The 23,025-nt window shown below is 34.6% G+C and overlaps 1 protein-coding gene across 3 annotated transcripts in view; it reads right to left on the bottom strand.

Annotated features, from left to right (window-relative positions):
• LOC105484949 (NIMA related kinase 7) overlaps positions 1-23,025 on the bottom strand; it is a 151,118-nt gene that overhangs the window by 81,006 nt on the left and 47,087 nt on the right. For all 3 annotated transcript variants that reach the window (XM_071077634.1, XM_071077636.1, XM_071077633.1), the window contains one exon: positions 303-387. In XM_071077634.1, the coding sequence (XP_070933735.1) occupies positions 303-359 (57 nt within the window). In that variant the 5' untranslated portion in view covers positions 360-387. Of the gene's footprint in view, positions 1-302; positions 388-23,025 lie in introns of those variants that run through there.

Here is a 23,025-nt window from a genome sequence, read left to right as displayed (position 1 = left end):
TGGCAAACTGCACCCCCAAAATATGTGCAATTGTACTGTATCAATTAAAAATAAATAATATATTACACCTAAATAATTATATCTAAAAAGTGTACTAATTACACCTAAAACAATTATACCTAAAAGCCATAAACAAAACTGAAAAACAAAGCAAAAAAAAAATGCTGATTAAAACTTGGAAACTCAAAATTAGTACTTTTGTGCTACTTTATTTCCTAAAGCAACTGTAAATGTACTACTTGCTTACACATATTTAACATAGATTATATATACTTCTGCCCACCTTAATTAGGATAAATTACCTGTGGTTGGAACTGAGGAATGGGCGGCCCTTGCATTCCTTGTGATTGCTCATCCATTGTCTGAAGCAACAGGAACTTTAGAACTCTGCAAAAATGTACAGTTGAAATTTAAATAATGTAATCATTACCAATTCACATCATTTATCATACGCCTGACGCATGCATTCAAATACTAAATTTACCTGATGCTTCAAAAATTCACTGAGATACACCACACTCTTCTGCCATTTGCTAAATCCAAGCAATGTTAGCTCCCACAAATATTCAGTCTCAACCATTTCCACTTCTTCAAAAGCATTATTTGCTTAGAAAATCCCGTTTCCTGAGATGAAATTCTTTCTTCTCCATTCCGCCTTTTAAATCAAAGATACTTTCCTCTATCCAGCCACTATTAGAAGTATCAGAGTACGCTCCCTATAAAGTTCAATGTTTTACATCCCTAAAATGCACCTTATCCTAAAAATGTTAGTACTTTTATTCTTTCATCCAACTGTTTACTGTGATTTTTTAAATTTAAACTTCAAAGGCCAGTCCTCATATGAGTGTCTCCTCTTTTATGCATATTTTGTAATTATAAAGCATTCATCCATTAATTCAGTAAACTAGGCTGAAGGTAATTACGTGCCAGGTATTGCACAAGACTCAAAAATTGAAATATTAATCACGCACAGCCCTTACACTCCAGGAACTCCATTTGCACCGATTCTACTCAATACTACGTGTTTCTAGGTTCTTCATAAATGTTACTTTATGACTAAAATCTGAGACTCAAAAAACTACGGTCTCTTCTAAATGGGATTAACTGATGGAACAACTAAAACACATCTTCACTTCATCATACTCTTTAAAAACCAATACAAATATTCTGGGCATGGTTCATTTGTATTACAAATTTCTTCTTCTACCCTGTGACTTGTCTTTTTAAAACCTTTCCAATGGTGTCTTTCCATGAACTAATGAATAGAAATTCATGGCTGGGCGCAGTGGCTCACGCCTGTCATCCCAGCATTTTGTGGGGCTGAGGCGGGTGGATCAGGAGGTCAGGAGATCAAGATCATCCTGTCTAACACCGTGAAACCCCGTCTCTACTAAAAATACAAAAAACTTAGCCAGGCATAGTGGTGGGCACCTGTAGTCCCAGCTACTTGGGAGGCTGAGGCAGGAGAATGGTGTGAATCTGGGAGGGGGAGCTTGCAGTGAGCCGAGATGGCACCACTGCACTCCAGCCTGGGCTACAGAGCTAGACTCCGTCTCAAAAAAAAAAAAAAAAAAAAAAAAGAAATTCATAATTTTAATGTGGTCTAAGTAATTAATCTTTTTCTTTATGATTAATGCTTTGTGTACTATTTATGAATTATTTTTCTACTCTAAGTTCTCACATTATTTTCTAATGTAAGGTTTATTTTTTTAACCTTTAATATTTAGATCTACAAACCATCTGGAATTAAGTTTTTTTAATGATATAAGTCAAAGTCAATCTTTGTTTTTCTTTACGGATATCCAACTGACCTCAAATGATATATTGAAAAGATTATCCTTTACCACACTGCACTGCTGCTATGTCATCTTTGTCATATACCAAATGATCATGTGTTTATATATATATACACACACGTATATACACACACATATATGTATTTGCACTTTCTTTGCTGTTCCACTGGTCTATCTGCACTAACACCAATACTACACTATACAGTGTAGTACTGCCTATAATGTACATACTACACGTACTATTACTACTCTATATAAAACTACAGTATTAATTACTACAGCTTATTATAAAGTATTGATATCTACTTAATTACATGTCTGATTTTAATACGAATTGTAAAATCAATCTGCTTGTTTCAATTTTCTAAAAACTGCTCAGATTTTGATTGGGATTACATCAACCTTAAAGATCGATTTGGGGAGAACTGACATGTTAATAATATGGGGTTTTCAAACTCATGAACAGAGAATATCTCATTTATTTTAAGTTTCTTTCAATATGGCTTCCAGTTTCATTATACTGGTCTTTCACATCTCTCTTCAGATTATTTACTGTTTTATATTTTTTGATGTTACTATAAATGGTGGAGTTGTTAAATTCAATTTTCTGATGGTTATTAATGTATAGGAATAAAACATTTTTGCATATTGCCCCTGTATCTTGCAGAATTCCTAAACTTGCATATTAGTCCAAGTAGCTTTTTCTGTAGTTTTTTGCCTTACTACAATAGATAGACCCTCCAGTACAATGAATAGAAGTAGAGAGCAGACATCCTTTCCTTGCTCTTAATCTTAGGAAAAAAGTATTAAATCTGTCACCAGTAAGTATTATGTTAGCTATACATTTTCTACAGATGCCCTGATTTATCAGGTTGATAATTCCCTTCTATTGTTTGCTGGAAGTTTTTACAAAGAATAGATGTTAGATTTTTATAAAAAATTTTGTGTCTATGGAAATTATTACATGTTTTTACTTTTTTAATCTGTTAAAATGTTGAATTATGTTGATTCAATTTTGAATATTAAACCAGTATTCATTTCTGGGATGAACCCCACTTGGTCATGATAAATAATCATGTTTATACAGTATGGGATTCAAGGAGGGGAGGAGGATGAAGGATAATTCTAAAAGTGAATCCAAATATCTTTTAGTATGAAATCCAATATTAAAATCAGCATTTCATACCTAGTGTCCCACAGACAGTTTCACAAGATATTCCATGAAAAAAAAGAAAAGAGTTTCTTGGTCAAAGACCCCTATGAAATACTATTTTTTATATGAATCTCTCTTGAAGAGTCATAGTGAATAGCATAGCAAAGGATCCAAGCAGGCCTGCAATTAGTAAAAGTTTTTTAACTTTCTTCTTTGCTTTGTTTTCTTTGTGTAACATTTTAAAATATCCCTCAGTCTGACTGATCCAAAGAAGACATTTTGAGAAATTCTGTGCTAGGTTATAATAAAGTGGGTTTGCTAGAGCTACTGATAAGTTACAATATCTAAGTAAATAAAATCATGAAAAAAGAAATACAAAACTCAAGGAAACTTAAAGTGTTTTACTGTAGAAGTCTACATAAAGAACTCACTTCTACGGTATCCTCATAAAAAAGGTCAAGGAGCCTCTGCACATAAATAAAATTCTCAATAAATTTCTCATATTGAATTTAAACTTAAAAAGAGTGAAAAAAACCACAAACTGTGTTTTTCCTCTGCTCTCACACCACAACAATCACAATAAGACTTCTGTGACCAAATGTGTAGAGGTTTCTCTCCACACACCAAGCAAATAATCAGTTCTGCAGTGGACATCAGCTGGGTTTCTTCCAATTCAATTCCAACACTATCTTCCTGGAGATAGCACCAGATCCCACAAGCTAAGGGCTCAGTCCCACAAGACCACCGCCCCCTTTCCATCAGTTCTGGAACTTCTGACCAACCCACTTCAAGCTGGGGTTCCCACGACCCCCTCTTTGGGTTTATTTGCCAGAGCGGCTCACAGACCTCCGGAAGGGAAATACGTTTACCGGTCTATTATAAAGAATATTACAAAGCATACGGATGGAGAGATGCATGGGCAAGTATGGGGGAAGGGGTGCAGAGCTTCCATGCCCTCTGCAGACACAACACACTCCAGGAACCTCCAATGTGTTCAGTTAGCCGGAAGCGCCCTGAACCCGGCCGCTTGGGCCTTTTGTGGAGATTTCATTGGCTAGGCATGATTGACAAATATACAGAAATGTGACTGGACAAAAAAGCTATGATCAAATACTAACAGACTGAGTGGGGAAACCCAGCGAGGCCTGTCTGTTCAGCTTCTTCTTGGCCTCTTTGTGCAGCATTCCTCCTCCAGAGTATGGGACAGAACCCCTTCTGAAATGAAGGTGTTAAGACCTACAATCAGACAGAGCAGGTCAGAAAATTTCTTTATGGCTGTCTCCAAGACAGAAAGGTGGGGGAAGACCCCTTCCTTCGGGAGAGAAAGAAGCAGGTGAGAGGGCAGGAGAAGGTCACAGAGAGAGATTGTTTTCTGAGGCCTGCTTCTGAGCCCTGAGGCACCCCAATATTAGAACAAAAGGCTGTAACAGCATTATGGGAGTTATGATGCAGGAACTGTGGATGAAAACATATACCTATTACAGTAAGGACAATGAATAAAAATTATTTGCATAATACATCTAACATAATTCCATGTGACGCAATCTCGCTCTGCCGCCCAGGCTGGAGTGCAGTGGCGTAATCGCGGCTCACTGAAACCTCTTCCTCCTGGGTTCAAGTGATTCTCCTGCCTCAACCTCTTAAGTAGCTAGGATTACAGGCGTGTGCCACCACACCCAGCTAAATTTTGTATTTTTAGTAGAGATAGGGTTTTACCATGTTGGTCAGGCTGGTCTGGAACTCCTGACCTCAGGTGATCCATCAGCCTTGGCCTCCCAAAGTGCGGGGATTACAGGGGTGAGCCCCCACACCCAGCCTTCAGTGGGTTCTTAATGTTATTATAGAATATGTCAATGTTTACATACTGATTTAACACCATTACTTATGTCCTCAGAAGACCAAATAGTTTATCTTGTACCACTAATCCTTTCATAAATGGAAAGAAAAATATACTTTAATATATAACATATTTTAATATGCATTCAATCTTCCAGATTGTAAGTTCTATGTTTCAGGGACACAATTGTGTCATCCACAGCTGTATCACCAGTGCTTACATCAATACCTGGTACAAAATAGGTGGCTGAAGGAATATTTATTTAATGAATGAATGAATACATGCATGTCAAGAAAAATCAAGTAATTATTGCTACAAATTAAGTATAAAATCAATGACCAAAAAACTATCATCACATTTAACAAATCTGGCAACCAATCTTCAAACAAACAAACAAAACACTCCCCAAAGAAGGTGCTGCCTGAATTGGGTTTTAAATAATGAATAGGAAAAGATGAGCTAGGGAAGAGAGGAATTCTGAGAAGAGGAAAGAACACATCAAAACAGTAAAAAGTATAGTACACACCAATTTAAAAGTAATTTCAAATTAAAGTTGGTGAGTTGTGGGAGACAGTGGGTAGGGAATTAGTAGCAAAAGATTAATCTAAAAATACACAAGTGTCAGTTTATGGAAAAAAAAATTATGATATCCATTTGAAATGAGAGAGATATTGTTAGGTTTTAAGCAGCTGAAAGAGAGGGAAGTTCACTATCTTTGAAAGACTATCTTTCTAGCAATAGGACAGATGGGCACAACCACAAGCAAGAAAGCCAGTTAACAGGCTACTGCACCAATACAGACAAGAGATGACAAGAGTCATCATGAGGTACCTCTTAATCATCCTCCACCAGCTGTCAACACAACTAACCCACTTTCCTGAATGTTCTGTTCTTCACATCCTCCTGGTTTCTCTCCTAGCTATTCTAAGTTCCCTTTTCTATTTAACTTATGCATGCTGGAGTCCTCCAAGACTTGAATCTTTTTTTTTTTTTTTTTTTTTTTTAACCTACACACTTTTCAAGTCGTCCAGAATAATGTCCTTTAAATTTTTTTAAATTTTTTATTTTTTATTTTTTGTAGAGATGGGGTCACACTATGTGGCCCAGGCTAGTCTAGAACTCCTGGGCTCAAGTGATCCTCCCACCTCAGCCTCCCAAAGTGCTGGGATTTCAGGAGTGAGTCATCATGACTGGCCAGGATCATGGCCTTGGAATACTACTGTTATATGGTTACTCTGAAATTTGTATCTTCACTGCAGGTATCTATCCTGAGCTCTGAACTACAAATACCTATATCTAACTGTCCACTTGGTGTTTCCACCGGAATAAAGGATTCCACCTCTCATGCACTACAAAACTTGCTTTTCCTCCAATCTTTTTTTTATTTCTACATGCATCACCATCTACTCAATTGACCCAGCCTCACAATTCTCAAACTTTTAGGTCTCCACATTTCTTTACCTGAGGTCTCTAAAGACCTTTTGTTTATGTGGGTTAAATCCATCTATATTCTCCATATTGGCAATTAAAACTCAGAAATTTAAAAAATACATACTAATTTATTTACCAATAGCATAAGCCCATTTTATCTATCTATCTATCTATCTATCTATCTATCTATCTATCTATATATCTATTTTATAAATAGCTACATTTTCCAAAAGTTAGTTAGAAGGGAAGAAGTGTCTTACATTTTGCAAACTTAATGTCTATCCTCATAGAAAAAGTTTCTGCATTCAATCTGTTGAGACACATTGTTTTGGTTGAAGTACAGACATATGTTGCTCAATGAAGAGGACATGTGCTAAGAAATATCTTCTTAGTTGATTTTGTCACTGTATGAACATCATGGAGTGTACTTCCACAAACCTAGATGGTATAGCCTACTACACAGCTAAACTATATGGTATAACCTATTGCTCTTAGGCTACAAACCTGTATAGCGTGTTATTATACTGAATACCATAGACAACTGAAACACAGTGGTATTTGTGTATCTAAACATGGAAAAGGTAATGCATTGCACTACAAACATTACAACACCTATGATATCACTAGGCAATAGGAATTTTTCATCTTCATTATAATCTTAAGAAACCGTAAGTTTTATATGCAGTCCATAAAGCATCATTATGTGGCGCATGGATATATATTAAAAAATCTGTCCTTCCACAAATGTATAGGTGAAAAAAACAGAAGTATTTTAATAACCATTTTATATCACTGTAGATATTCTTCTTTCATACTATACCAAATTTGTCAGGTGGTAGGTTCCCAAACTGCAGTGTGCACACTCAAATTATTTCTATGAACCTTCATACTCTTAAAATCCAATAGTCTATCTTGCCCTTTGCATAGATCTTTATTATACAAGATTTTTTACATTGGTCATCTGAAAATTTTTAGTCCACTGAGTTATTCAGATCTTCTAAATGTTGGCTATTTCATTATACCATTTAAAAAATCACATTAGTCAAGATCACCACTAATCTCATCCAAAAAATCTTTAAATACCAAGAAGATGTCAAGGTCATATTGATGAATACAGGTTTTGCATAACTCTAATTTTCACTTTAAAAGTTCAAATATCATTAACAACAAATAATGTCAGTCGTTTTCCTTTAAAGGACAGGCAGTTTGTTTTCCTAAAAATATCTATGAAATGCCTGTCTGAATATTGTCTTGCTTTCAAGTAAACATGGTGTTCCATGAAAACAGTAGCTACTCACCTTGCTCTTCAAACAACTGCACAAATGCTTTTCCTTGAGACAACTTTGATTTGCTGCAGTAGAACTTTAAGCGCACTTCCAATTTCACATATCATATTAAAAGACATATACTCAAAAGCTGACATTTGATAAGAATAATACTCTTTTACCACTTCATCAAGGACATTTTAAAATGAAACTTGCTCCCTACATTCAACACATCAGTAAGCATCATTTGTTCTACTTCCAAAATACACCTGAAATTTGTTCATCTTCCTCCATTACCACTAATACCACCCTACAAGTTATCATCATGTCTCTACCTGGGACTACCATAATGGCCTACTAATTGATCTCTCCTTTTCTACCATTCTCTCCAAAGTGATATTTTGAAACATAAATGAAATTATAACACTCTCATTGTTCTTAGAATAAAATTCAAACTCCTTTCTGAAAAACAGTAGAATTCTGTAAGTAACCTCCTGCCTGCCTCTCCCACATTACCAGCCCAGTCTCTCTTAATGAATGCCTTCCATCAGCACTAAACTCCTTTCTGTTCTTGAAATCTGTGAAATCCTTTCTGGCATCAGACCTTTGTATTTACCATCCTCTAGGCCCAGAATCCCTGAATGGCTAGTTCAAAATCAGCTCTATCCTAACTGCCCTCGCCAAAGTAGTGTCCTGCCCCCACCCTGACCCTTGCTTGATTCATATCTTCACGCTTTAGTTTCTACACAGGAATTATAACAATTTGTAATTGTCTTACTATTTACTTTTTTATTGTGTATCTCCTCTGCTATGATATAAGTAGCAGAGGATGAGACTGTCATTTTGTTCCCTGCTGTACTCATCAGCAAGCAGCTGGCATATAATGGACACTCAATAAACATCGCTGAATGAATAAAACATGAAAGGAAATGGAGAATAGAGGATCGATGTTAGCATTGCTTGTTTTGACTTTTAGGACTTGTGACTGATTAGATATGGTGGGTGATGGAAAATGGAAGTTAAAAATGATTCCACGATTTTAGCTTGGGGGAAACAGCACATGGTGGTACCACCATCGAAAGTAGGTAATAGAGGGGAAATAAACATAGGGCAGGTGTCAGGAAGGACAAAATACATAATGAGATTCACACAGAAAAACCTAACTAAGTTATTAGGAGAAAAACCATACAGAACAGTTTTATAATAGTCAAAATTTCTTTGGGGAAGGGGAGTTCAATATATTGTCTTGAAATTCTCAAACCAATTAGTTGTTTATCACCTAAAGCTTTTTAGTGTGATTGACAAAAGTTCTCTTAAGCATATTATGGTAACCCCAAATATTTTAAGTACTACAAATACTTTCACATATATCCAGAAACTCAATGCACATTAAAGTAAAACAATCTTCTTACCCTATTATTGCGTATGGTCACGTATTTTATGGAAAATAAAAGAACAAAATTAGGAATCTGAATATCAGATACAAACGCTAATTAAATGACAAAACCATTTAGTTTAAAGACATCAGATCTGTTTGCCAGTGGATTGAATTTTCATAATTCATATGACCCTGATAAGAAAACTATTAAAGTACAATATACTGTATATATTACAAATAATACAGTCCTCAATGACACTATACTAGATAACATTATACTAGATAACTATCTTCATGTAAAAACAGCAATAACATTATAACAGTTCCCTAAATGAAAATAATGCCTTTTCTAGTTCCCATATTTAATAAGTTAATTTTTCTAAAGCTAAAATTTTAAGATAATTACCAGCAAATTAAATCATGCTAAGTATATACTTTTTCCTGAATATTACTTGAATTGAAAAACTACAGCTAACATATTTACCTTAGCTAAAATCTTAATCAAAACAAGCAGCTTTAATCTACATCTATAGACATCTTCAGTGAATTTCATCTTTGAAATTTATTTTGCAGAAATTGACCTAAAATAAACCAATATACATTTCAAAACATTAATTTGCTTCTTGGCCAATTATATAGCATTAAAACATGCAATACAAAAGTTTTTTTAATGAGGCTTAAAAATATGTTTTTAAGAAAAATCATTGGTGCATTTTACCTGTGATCATAATTTTTGTCAAAAAAACTTTATAATTGGACTTTAGGCAGAAAACAAATAATCATATTAAAGAATGTTAAACCAAAGAAAAATTATTCATGCTATATATACTTAATGAAGAAAGATTTAAAGAGCGGTTAATCTCATAATCTTTCAAATTCAACTTTTAACTTAAAATGTAAAGTAAATCCAATTTAACCAAGAATATCCATAGATTCTATTTGTTTAAATGCACTTCCTCTTTATGTTTCCAAAGATTATTTAAACAGACTTCCTCTTTATGCTTCCAAGTAATAATTCCATGATGCTATTAAAGTTTCCCTAAAATGAATTATTGACATAGTATGAAATCTTAAATATCAAACTATGTGCTTACCAATTTGAAGAGATTTCAAATAGAGCTTCAAAAGTTTTTAGTTTTCTGATTTTTTTCAGAATTCTAAAGAGTTGACGCATATTAGTCCCAACTTATTTAATAGTTTCCTTTTCTTGAAATAAAGTGCCTTTTCAACCTTCAAGGTTATTAATAAACTCTTCAATATTCCTTCCAGTTATATGTACCATTTAAATATTCTGAGAATATTAATAAGACACTTCATTGATTACAACTACAGCTCATAAATAACAAAAAAACAATCATATTTAAATAGCAACACTACTCCCATCCAAAGGAAAATTACTGATTGAGCTATATGTACATGTGATACCTAAAAAATGAAAGGGTATCATGGAAACTTTATGGTGACTGATACTTGGCAGAGTCTGAACACTCAAATCTAGAACTAATATTTTTCTTGGCCCCAAGTCACCATTCAGCAGGAATATTCCTGACCTCACTTTCCTGCCTCCATTTAACTGAGTCATCCAGTACTTCCCATAATCAAGCAAGTGACATGTCTATATCAGACAACACAAAAAAATAAGTGTTTAGAGTTGATAGCTCATTCTTACATTTCTGTGTTATGAGTTTTTAAGAACTACTAGGATAACTATCAGATCTTTGAAAAGAACGATGAATGTTTCTAGTATCCCAGTCTCAACATTTATAGTTAAACACATTAAACTAACCTACTACCAACCTTGGTGTCTAAAGCCCTTCTCCACTTAAAGGAATTAGGGTTCTCTGGAGAAATAATTGGTTCCAGGACCCAGGGTGAGAAAGTACAAGCTGAGCCTGAAACGTTTTGTTGTGCCAAAGACAAGGTAGTATTCAAAGAACAATGTGGACATGTCAAAAAGACACAAAAGCCAGCTTGAATGGGTTCCCGTCAGCCACATTTGGCACAATTTGAGAGTAACAAATCCATTGAATAAAGAACCCATGAGCTGATAACAATATAAATTAATAAATAGTGAAAATGGGGAACCTACTTCTTACAAAAGAATGCCACCTAATAAAGAAAGAACACTGGGATTTAAAATTCAGTATTTCCCAGTCATCACAGAAATAACTAATTCAGGCAAGAATCATCAATAGATGACTAGTGCAGCAAAGTTTTTACAGTGTCTCACAGTATTTCCCACCCTCCCCAAAAAAACAATTATTTTTATTACAACATTTTAATGCAATTATTATTATTAATTACAAAGGGAAAAAGAGTGATTTCATAGTAGAGAGCCTGGCAGATATCACATCAGCCAAATAATCAAAAGTTAACATCACCAGTAATGGGACATGCAGATATGTGCCTCCAAATACAATGCACTAAGCAGAAAACATCACCTCTGTGATATTACTGCCAAAAATGTAAACCCTGAATTGTTTCAGCTATTTAAACTGACAAATAAAAATTCTATATATTTTATACAATAATGTTTTAAAATGTGTATATAGTGGTGAAGTCTAGGATTTTAATGCACCTGCCACTGGAGTAGTGTATATTGTACCCAAAAAGTAGTTTTTCATCCCTCACATCCCTCCCACCCTTCCCCATTCTGAGTCTCCAATGTCCATTATCCCACACTGTATGCCTTTGTGTACCCATAACTAGGCTCCTACTTATAAGTAAGAACATGCAGTATTTGATTTTTGATTCCTCAGTTACTTCATCTAGAATAATGCCCTCCAGTTCCATCCAAGTTGCTGCAAAAGACATTATTTCATTCTTTGTTACAGCTGAGTAATATTCTACACACACACACACACACATACACACATATATACACACACATTTTAATATATTATTATATAAAATACACATAAACTGTTAATTATAAACATGTTTATGTAAATATATATAAATTTAATATATAGATATATATAAAACATATATACACACGCACACCACATTTCTTTATCCATTCATCAGCTGAGGGGTACTTGGGTTGATTCCATTTCTTTGCAATTATAAATTGTGCTGTAATAAACATATACATGCAAGTATCTTTTTGATACACTGACTTCTTTTCCTTTGGGTAGACATCCATCAGTGGAATTGCTAGATCAAATAGATTTACTTTGAGTTCTTTGAGATATTTCCATACTGCTTTCCATAGAGGTGGTACTGATTTACATTCCCACCAGCAGTGTGTAAGTGTTCCTTTTTTACCATATCCATGCTAGAATCTATGACTTTTAAAATAATGGCCATTGTGGCTGGGGTAAGGTGGCATCTCATTATGGTTTTAATTTGCATTTCCCTGATAATAAGTGATGTTGGGCATTTTTTCATATTTGTTGGCCACTTGTATATCTTCTTTTGAGAAATGTCTATTCATGTTTTTTTTGTTTTGTTTTGTTAATCTTTTAATTACATTTTTTTTCTTGCTGATTTGAGTTCTTTGTATATTCTGCATATCGGTCCTTTTGGGTTCATAATTTGCAAATATTTTCTCCCATTCTACAGGTTGTCTATTCTGATGATTATTTCTTTTGCTGTGTAGAAGTTTTTTAATTTAATTTGGTACCATTTATTTATTTTGTTGCAGTTGAAGTTGTTTTTGGAGTCTTCATCATAAATTCGTTGCCTAGGTCAATGTCCAGAAGAGTTTTCCTTAGGTTTTCTTCTAGAATTTTTACAGTTTCAGGTCTCGGATTTAAATCTTTAATCCATTTTGAGTTAACTTTTGTAATATGGTGAGAGATAGGGATCTAGTTTCATTTTTCTACATGTGGCTATCCAGTTTTCCCAGCGCCATTAATCAAATAGGATGTCCATTTCCCAATTTATGTTTTTGTATTCTTTGTCAAAGATCAGTTCGTTGTAAGTGTCTGTCTTTATTTCGGGGTTTGCTATTCTGTTCCATTAGTCTTTGCATCTACTTTTATACCAGTACCAAGTAGCTTGGATTACTATAGCCTTGTAGTATGATTTGAAGTCAGGTAATGTAATGCTTCCAGACTTATGCTTTTTGCTTAGGACTGCTTTAGCTATTTGGGCTTTTTGGTTCCATATAAACTAGAGGATTGTTTTTCCTAATTCTGTGAAAATGATATTGGTATTTTCATAGGAATTTCATAGGACTGCTTTGGGCAGTATGGTCATTTTCACAATATTGATTCTTTCAATCCCTGAGCATGGGATGTATTTTCATTTGTTTTGTTTATTTCAGCAGTGTTTTGTAGTTCTCCTTGTAGAGATCTTTCACCTACTTGGTTAAGTATATTCCTAGGCTTGGAGCTTTTTTTTTTTTTTTTTTTTTTTGTAGGTAGGTATTGTAAAAGGGTTTGACTCCTTCATTTAATTATTAGCCTGTTCATTGTTGGTGTATAGCAGTGTTACTGATTCCTGTACAATGATTTTGTAACTTGATACTTAATTCATTTATCAGATCTAGGAGTGTTTTGGAGAAGTCTTTGGGGTTTTCCGGTATAAGATCATATAATAAGCACACAGAGACAGTTTGACTTCCTCTTTTCCAATCTGGATGAGCTTTATTTCCGTCTCTTGCCTGATAGCTCTGGCTAAGTCTTCAAGTACTATATTGAATAGAAGTGGTGAAAGTAGGCATTCTTATCTTGTTCCAGTTCTTAGGGGGAATGCTTTCAACTCTGTCCCATTCAGTATGATGTTGGCTGTGGGTTTATCATATATGGCTTTTATTATTTTGAGGTATGTTTCTTTATGCCTAGTTTGTTGAGGGTTTTTATCATAAGGAGATGCTGGCTTTTATCAAATGCTTTTTCTGCATCTACTGAGATGATTATATGGTTTTGTTTTCAATTCTGTTCATGTGATCAATCTTATTTATTGACTTACTGCGTTGAACCATCCCTGCAACCCACTTGATCATGGTGAATATTTATTTATTTATTTATTTATTTATTTATTTATTTATTTTTGATGTGCTGTTGAGTTTGGTTTGCTAACACTTTGTTGAGGAGTTTTGCATCTGTGTTTTACAAATACTGGTCCGTAGTTTACTTTTTCAGTTATGTCCTTTCCTGGCTTTGATATCAGGGTGACATTGGCTTCATAAAATGAGTTAAGAAGGATTCCCTCCTCAATCTTTAGAAAACAGTTTCAGTACACTGGGTACTAACTCTTCTTTGAATGTCTGGTAGAATTTGTCTGTGAATCTATGAGGCCCTGGGCTTATTTTTCTTGGCAGTTGTTTTTTGGTTATTTAATGACTGATTCAATCTCATTGCTTGAGATTGGTCTGTTCAGAATTTCTATTTCTTCCTGATTCAATCTAGGAGGGCTGTCTTTTTCTAGGAATTTAATCAATTTCCTCTAGGTTTTCTAGTTTGTGCACATAAGGTGTTCATAGTAATATCAAATGATCTTTTGTATTTCTGTGATATTGATTGTAATGTCTCCAGTTTCACTTTTAATTGAGCTTATTTGGATCTTCGCTCTTCTTTTCCTGGTCAATCTAGCTAGTGGCCTATCAATTTTATCTTTTCAAGTAACCAGCTTTTTGTTTCATTATCTTTTGTACTTTTGTTTGTTTGTTTGTTCCAATTTCATTTAGTTCTGCCCTGATCTTTGTTACTTCTTTTCTTCTGCTAGCTTGGGTTTGGTTTGTTCCTGTTTCTCTAAGAAGAAGGTGTGATATTGGGTTGTCAATTTGTGATCTTTCAGACTTTTTGATGTAGACATTTAGCACTATAAACTTTCCTCTTAACACTGTCTTTGCTGTATCCTGGAGATTTTGATAACTTGTGCCACTGTTATCATCCATTTTGAAAAGTATTTAAATTTCCATCTTGATCTCATGGTTAACCCAAAAATCATTCAGAAGCAGACTGTTTAATTTCCATGTATTTGTACAGATTTGATGGTTCCTTCTGGAATTGATTTCTAGTTTTATTTTGCTGTGGTCTGTGGTCTGAGAATATACTTGATGTGATTTCTACTTTTATAAATTTATTGAGACTCAAATTTTGTGGTCTATCATATGATCTATCTTGGAGAATGTGTTATACCTTGTGCTGATGAGAAAAATGTATATTCTGCAGTTCTTGGGTAGAATGTTCTGTGAATATCTATTAGGTTCACTCGTTTACAGTGCAGCTTCATTTTTTCTAGAGTGCTGTTTAAGTCCAGTGTTTCTTTGTTGAATTTCTGCTTCAATGATCTGTCTAGTACTGTCAGTGGAGTGTTAAAGTCCCCACTATTGTTGTGTTGCTACCTCTTTTCTTTAATCTAGTGGTATTGCTTTATGAATCTGGGAACTCCAGAGTTGGGTACATATATGTTTAGGATTGTTATATCTTCTTGTTGAACTGATCCCTTTCATCATCCTATAATGATGCTTTTCTTTTTTTACTGTTATTGCTTTAAATACTATTTTATCTGATATAAGAATAGCTATTCCTGCTTGCTTTTAGTTTCCATTTGCATGAAATATCTTTTTCCACTCCTTTACCTTAAGTCCACAAGAATCCTTATGTGTTAGGTGTATCTCCTGAAAACAATACTTATTTGGCTTTTGATTTGTATCCATTCTGCCAGTCTGTATCTTTTAGGTAAGAGGTGTCCAAGATTGGCTAAGTAAGCCAATCTTTTGGCTTACTTAGGCCACAACGGAAGAAGAATTGTCTTGGGTCACCCATAATCTAACGATAGCTGATGAGCAAAATAAAAATAAATAAAATAAAAATGCAAAAATATTTATAATGTTTTAAGAAAGTTTAAGAATTTGTGTTGGGCTGCATTCAAAGCAATCCCAGACCACATGTAGTGCATGGGATGTGGATTGGACAAGCTTGTTTTATGTGGAGCATTTAAACCATTTACATTTAATATTAATATTGAGATGTGAGGTACTGTTCCAGTCATCATGTTGTTACCTAGTGACTTTGTTCTCTTCATTTTGTTATTGTTTAATAAGCCTTGTGAATTTTATGCTTTCAGGGGTTTCCATTCTCATGTATATCAACCTTTTGTTTCAAGATTTAGAATTCCGTTTAGAATTTCTTGCATGGCTGGTCTAGTATTGACAAATTCCTTCAGCATTTGTGTGTCTGAGAAAGACTGTTTGTCCTTCATTAATAAAAACTAGTTTTGCTCAATACAAAATTCTTGGTTGTCAATTATTCTTTTTATGGAGACTAAAGATAGGACCCCAATCCCTTCTGGCCTATAAGGTTTCTGCTGAGAACTCTGCTGTTCATCTTATATGGCTTCCATTGTAGGTTGCCTGATGTTTTTGTCTTACCATTGTTAGAATTCTATCTTTCAAATTGACTTTAGGTAGCCTAACGACTATATGCTTTGATGATATTCCTCTTGTAATAAGTCTACCAGGAGTTCTCTGCGTTTCTTGTATTTACATTTCTAAATCTCTAGTAAGGCCAGAGAAGTTTTCCTCAATTATTCCCTCAAATAGGTTTTCCAAACTTTGTTTTTTCTTCTCCTTCAGAAATACCTATAATTCTTAGGTTTGGCCATTTTATATAATCCCATATTTCTTAGAGACCTTTTGTTCATTTCTCTTAATTCTTTGTCCTTTATTTTTGTATGACTGCGTTAATTTGAAAGCCTTGACTTCAAGCTCTGAAATTCTTTCTTCTACTTGGTCTAGTCTATTGTTAAAACTTTCCATTGCATTTTGTAGTTCCCTAAATGTGTCTTTCTTTTCAAGAAGTTCTGATTGATTTTTCATTAAAATATCCATCTCTTCAGAAAATTTTCATCCATATCCAGAATAGTTTTAAAAACTTATGTTGGTTTGCATCTCTCTCTCATAGTTCCTTGAGTAACTTAATAATCAACCTTTTGAATTCTTTGCCTGGTATTTCGAAGATCTCATCTTGATTTGGATACACTGCTGGAAAGTTACTGTGATCTTCTAGGGGTGTTATAGAACTCTATTTTTTCATATTCCCAGAATTATTTTTCAGGTTCCTTCTCAACTAGGTAAACTATTTCTACTAATTATTTTTGTATTTTATTTTTTATTCATTGGGTTTTATTTCCCCCATGACGATGTGAATTCACTGTCATCTAGCTTCAGCTCTGGGGGCTTTCAGTAGCAAAGACTGTATGAATTCCTTGGTTACAGAGAACCTTTGTGCAAGATGCTGGCTTTCTCAGATGATGGTTATAGTAGCAATGTGCTGGGTGTATGAGCAGATTCACTGGCTCCTGTGGGGCCAGAATAGCGGAGGTCTCATGAAGCTTATTTCAGTCCCCAATGGTGTGCATTTTTAAAAAAAGTTTTCTTCAATATTTTATTCACTGGGTTGAACAGTTCAGGCTTCAGGCTAGTAGGACATGCCCATGGGTAAAACTGGCTGTAGCTAAAGCAGGTGATAAATGCAATATCCCAACGGTGGGCAATATCTCAATGGTAGGCAGAGGTCGCACTCTTGACAGAGGTGGCTAGGGAAGTGCTCAGTGAAATCCACTGATGTCTTTCGGGGGAAAGAAGGAAGGCACCACAGCTCTCCTTCCAGGCCAGCAGGAAAGTGATCCACCTCCCAGTAACACTCCTAAACCAGTGTTCTGGCTATTGAGATCAGACAGGTACCTCATTTCATCTGCAGGAATGCTGATGTTCCATGTAGAGAGGGGTTGTGACTCTACCTCTCACACAAGCCTGAATGTGTAGAGTGCTCCTCCTGAGGATAGAGTAACCCTGAAGTGTTCCAGGAAGGCTGCCCACAGATGCACCCACGCCGAGCTCCTGTGGGAGAAGCCCCAGTTGTTTCTGCAGTGGTATAACTGCAGGAGGTGAGGCAGGAGGAACACTTGAACCCAGGGGTTTAAAGTTACGGTAAGCTATGATAACACCACTGAACTCCAGCCTAAGTGACAGAGTAGGACCCTGTCTCTAAAAAAATAAAAATAGGACAGACATGGTGTTCAGAGCTGTAATCCTAGCACCTTGGGAGGCCCAGGCAGGCAGATTGCCTGAGCTCAGGAGTTCAAGACCAGCCTGGGCAACACGGTGAAACCCTGTCTCTACTAAAGTACAAAAAATAGCCAGGAATGGTGGCAGGCGCCTGTAGTCCCAGCTACTAGGGAGGGTGAGGCACGAGAATTGCTTGAACCCAGGAGGCAGAGGTTGCAGTAAGTCGAGAACATGCCACTGCACTCCAGCCTGGGTGACACAGACTCCATCTCCAAATAAATAAATAAATAAATAAATAAATATATAAATAAATATTAGACCTGGCATGGTAGATCATACCTGTAATCCCAGGCACTTTGGAAGGACAAAGCAGAAGGATCGCTTGAGCCTAGGAATTCACGACCAGCCTGGGCAACATAGCGAGACTCCATCTTTGTTATTAAAAAAAGAGAGAGAGAGAGAGAGAGAAAGTAAAAGAAAGAAAAATTAAAATTAAATGTTTTAGTGATATTTTAAAATGTATGAAATATAATATGAAATGAAAAACTAAGACTCAAAAACAAATTTCCATATTCTATGTACTCAAAAGATATTGTTCTTATCATTATCAAAATTACATTTAGTTAATTGCATAGTTATTTGTTGAAGCTATCCACCTTGCCAAAATATAAGCCAAATAAGGTTAGGAAATTCTTTTATGTATCACTTTATCCCTACAGTGCTTGGAACAGGGATAAACATATAGTAAATAAATATTTGCTGAATTATTCTAATAAGAATTTGAAATATATTAAATCAAAAACAGCACTTTGCATAATGAATTGTACAAAATTATCTTAACACTGTTTTTAAGAAAAGCACATTTGTATGTGTGTATGGGTATGGAAGAGTATAGGCAATCTTTGCGTTCATAGTGACAAGATAGTTCAGACAAGTTCTCCAAGGACAGTTTTACCAAAAAAAAAAAAAAAAAAAAGTATACATATATACACATACATATGTGTCATATGTGTATATTATGTGTATACATGTGTGTGCATATATACTTGTGTGTGCGTGTATATATATATGCTTTAATGCATCACAGAGCTAAAGAAATAGAGACAAATTAGCGGTCCAGAGTATTGAAGGGCTGAAGGAAGCCAAGAAAAGCGAACCCAACATCTAAGCACGTTTTTTCCACTGACTGTTATGCAGATTGCGGAAATGCAGTTGAGATGCTAAGAGGCTGTATGGCATTTCTTACAGTCTCTTGGAAACAGAGAAACAGAAATTGTAGTCTAGAGTTCAACAAGGGCCACCGTGAACATCCCTATGATTTGGCTAAGGACTTCAAAAGCCTTAAACATCATAAACAAGCCTTCTCACAGCATTAAATTATCTCAAATACTAAAATTATCTTAATTGACAAAAGCTGTATATATTTATCATACATATTCTGAAATATGCACACATTGTGCAATAGCTTAATCAAGCTATTATTATTATTATATTATTAATGCATTTAATTAATAAATGGATTACCAGCCTGGGCAACATAGGGAGACGTGGTCTCTACTAAAAATAAAAATAATTAACTGGGCGTGGTGGCAGGTGCCTGTGGTCCCAGCTCCTCAGGAGGCTGAGGTGGGAGTATTGCATGAGTTTGGGAGGTCAAGGTTGCAGTACCAATCGTACCACTGCATTTCAGATTGGGTGACAGGGCAAGACCCTGTCCCAAAATAAACAAACAAAACACATTATACTTCATACATTTATTCAAACCCTAAAATTAAAGTGATTTCTGATAGCTCCTGCCCCCAGCTACCCAGACAAAAGTAAAAATTATCTGAAGGAAGATAACATCTTAGGCTCCAGATTATTTGTACAAACAATTTTGCACATACAATATCCAATACATCATGAAAAAGAGCCAGGCACTCAAGCAACTAAGACTACATGAACACAAAATAGCAAAGAGAATAGGCAGAATCAAAATGACCTCAGATAGAAGGCTAAAGATAGAGGGAGAAATGTTAAATGAAGAGCATGGCAACAAGGCAAATTTAATTAAACATCTATATGAAAACATAGATAAAAGTGATTGCCATGTTAGAAATGTATCTAAAATTGAAATACATGAAACCAATACATAAATAGAGAGATAAATGAAGTTAAAGTGTTCTAAGGGTTCTATTAGGATGTCTGGGAAAAGAAAAAGTATATTAACATTATTTCATTTTTATTTTTCAGTCTATGTACCTTTTTTAACATTTATTTTTAGAACTTTTTAAATTAAGGTATAACTTATATACAATTAAATTGCCATTTTAATGTACAATTTCTACAAGTTTGACAAACTCAATAATGAAATCAACCACTAGAATCAAAATATAGAACAGTTCCATCAGCTCATAGAAGTCTCCTGTGTCCTTTCAATGTCAAACCCTCCTCCAATCCTTGACAACTACTAATCTGTATTCTGTCCCTACAGTTTTATTTTTTCTAGGATGTCATATAAATGAAGCCTTTTGAATGTGACTTCTTGAAATTAGCATGGTGCATTTCAGATTCATCAACGTTATAGTTTGTTCATTTTTATGGCTGAGTACTACTCCATTGAATGGACGTATCTCAATATTCATTCTGCAACTGAGGGGGGTCTGCATTGTTTCAAGTTCAGGATAATTATGAATAAAGCCATTATAAACATTTGCATACAGGTCCACACATAAGTTTTTAATGCACTCTACACTCTGGTAAATACCTAGGAATCAAATTGTTGGGCAGCATTAGATTTAATAAGTTAAGGATAAATGTAAAATAGCAGGTCTAAGAAACAAAACAGAGAGAATGAAAGTATCTCAGACTGGCCTGAATTATCACATACCTTCTTTGAGGTCTCAGTGATGTTCCTGTCACTCATTATTTTATTGCTTCCTACTCTAATAAGATTATCAAAAATATTGCATATCATATTTGCCTACTGAATTTGCATTTTCATCAATTCATCAAATGAGAAAGAAGAAAAAAGTAATAGGATTTCTAATAAAAATTGTGACAAATTGAGAAATGTAATGAACCTTTCAATTCTTTGGAAAAGTAGACATTACCTTCCCCTGACTATTCACTGAAGTAGAATGGACTTAAAATGAAATCTTAAATTGTATGCTGAAAGCATATAAATGCCATATTTTCATCAGAAAATTAAGCCCACTATGAGGATAGTTGTTTATGAATTCCTACTCCTATTTCTATAAAATGCCTATGGTTATTAACTAATCAATATGAATGGAATACTGAAAAATGTATAACATATAACCATAGAAATACTAAAACTGTTAATATAAGCTTATTGATATAGGATAATTTATGTAAAAAAAATTTTCAAGGCACTGAAATGAGAAAAAGTTCACAGCACTTGTCTTTTTCTTTAAATCTTTCTGGAGTTGTTGCTGTATTTCAGACATATTCTCCAAAACATCTGATCATTTCCCAATAAGGCAATATACTGAGAAAGGAAGATTCTACATTAGAATGCAGGCAAGTGTTACTAAAATATCAATTTAAAGTTGTTTTACACTGCAGCATCACTAAAAAGTAATAAAATAAAGTTTGAGATAATCAGGATTAATGTTTTTTATTTTGGTTCTTGCTGATACCTGCTGGTTCAATTTTATCTTCTTCTTTACTATACATTGATATGTTAAGAGTTCTAAATACAAAGGCTTGTAGCACATAAAACAGAATCTTTAATCAAGGGACTACTGACCCCAAAACGAAATGAGCACATATCAACCAATCACTTCCCGTATCCACTGATTTTTATTGAAATCAGTGTTATGGCTATTACTGTAACTCACTCCCTAATGAATGTACTTAATTCGAAGTCTCTGTTACCTAATATTTTGATTCTGCCTCATTACTTAATTCTGAGACTTAATTCTGAAACTAAAGTTACAGTTTTTTTTTTAACTTAAACAGCAAAAGCCAGTGGGCCACATTAATAGAACTCAAAAACACAAAAACGTGGATGTCTTTAAAAATATTACACAAGGTACTACTTTTGTTTGTTTAAGCAAATCCCAAATCCTATACTGATGAAATAAGACAACAGATAACATATTATCCTTACTAAATCCTTAAAATTTTACTTTCTTCTTTCCCTTCTCTTTCCCCCTTCTTTCCCCCTAAACCCACTGTACACACAATGGAAGAGAAATGGTACTTTCCTCTTTCTAAAAACTTGTTTCATATTCCTAACATTAAAAAATATATACATTTTAAAAACTGACTTTAAAGGGAAAAATGCTATAGTAAGCTGCCTTTTTACTTATATTTTTCCTGGTTCTTACTCTCTATAACTTTGCAAACCTAATAAGAAATAGACTGCATATACCATTATTAAACAGGCAAAAGGATTAGCTCAAATCCGAACCTGTACTTTAGGATGTGTATGAGAAAGCAAAAAAAAAAAAAGTGTACAGTGTATGTCATGAGTAAATACTTTTCATTTATTAATTCATTTATTAATTACACATTAAATCTGTTTCTCCCAGAGCAAATACAATTATTTAAACCTAATTATTTTGGGTCAGGTAATCCTGAGTGCATACTATGAACAAGTAGTTCACACCAGTGCTTGGCTATCAGAATCACCCGTGGAGCTTTTTTTATTTTAAATATAGCTGCTTGGGCCACCCAACACCTCCACCCCTGATTATGACTAGATAAGTCTGATAGAACCTACATTTCTGTATTTCAAAATAAATAAAAAGGTACAGAGATGATTATCATGCACAGTTAGGTTTGAGACTGACACAGTATTTTCATTTAATAGGAGTTCACTCTATTTTCAGTTTAGTTCTTTGCATCCAGATGTATCACTGAAAGTGATGCGCACTTGGCAATGCCTGCCAAAACTGCCACTGTTTTTGGCCCCACTAATAAAGCTGTTTTAGACTCAGGCAAAGAACATGAAAGATGCAGCTCATGCTCAGTGCCTTTCTGAGTCTAAATTAGATCCAAAAAAAAAAAGCAATGGGGCTTTTATTCAAAGACAATGAATGATGACTTAGTGGAAGTAGGAGAAGAAGGAAGGGAGGAAGGGGAGCAGCACCAGTAGCAGGGGCCTGGACTATTACTGGGGCATTTTAGTTGTTGTTAATATTGTTGTTATTATATGTAACATTTTAAAAGAACAAGGAAAACTGGGAAGGAGCAC

Source organism: Macaca nemestrina, chromosome 1 (assembly GCF_043159975.1).
Source record: "Macaca nemestrina isolate mMacNem1 chromosome 1, mMacNem.hap1, whole genome shotgun sequence".
NCBI classification, from domain to species: Eukaryota; Metazoa; Chordata; class Mammalia; order Primates; family Cercopithecidae; genus Macaca; species Macaca nemestrina.
This window is presented reverse-complemented; position numbering and strand designations above follow the sequence as displayed.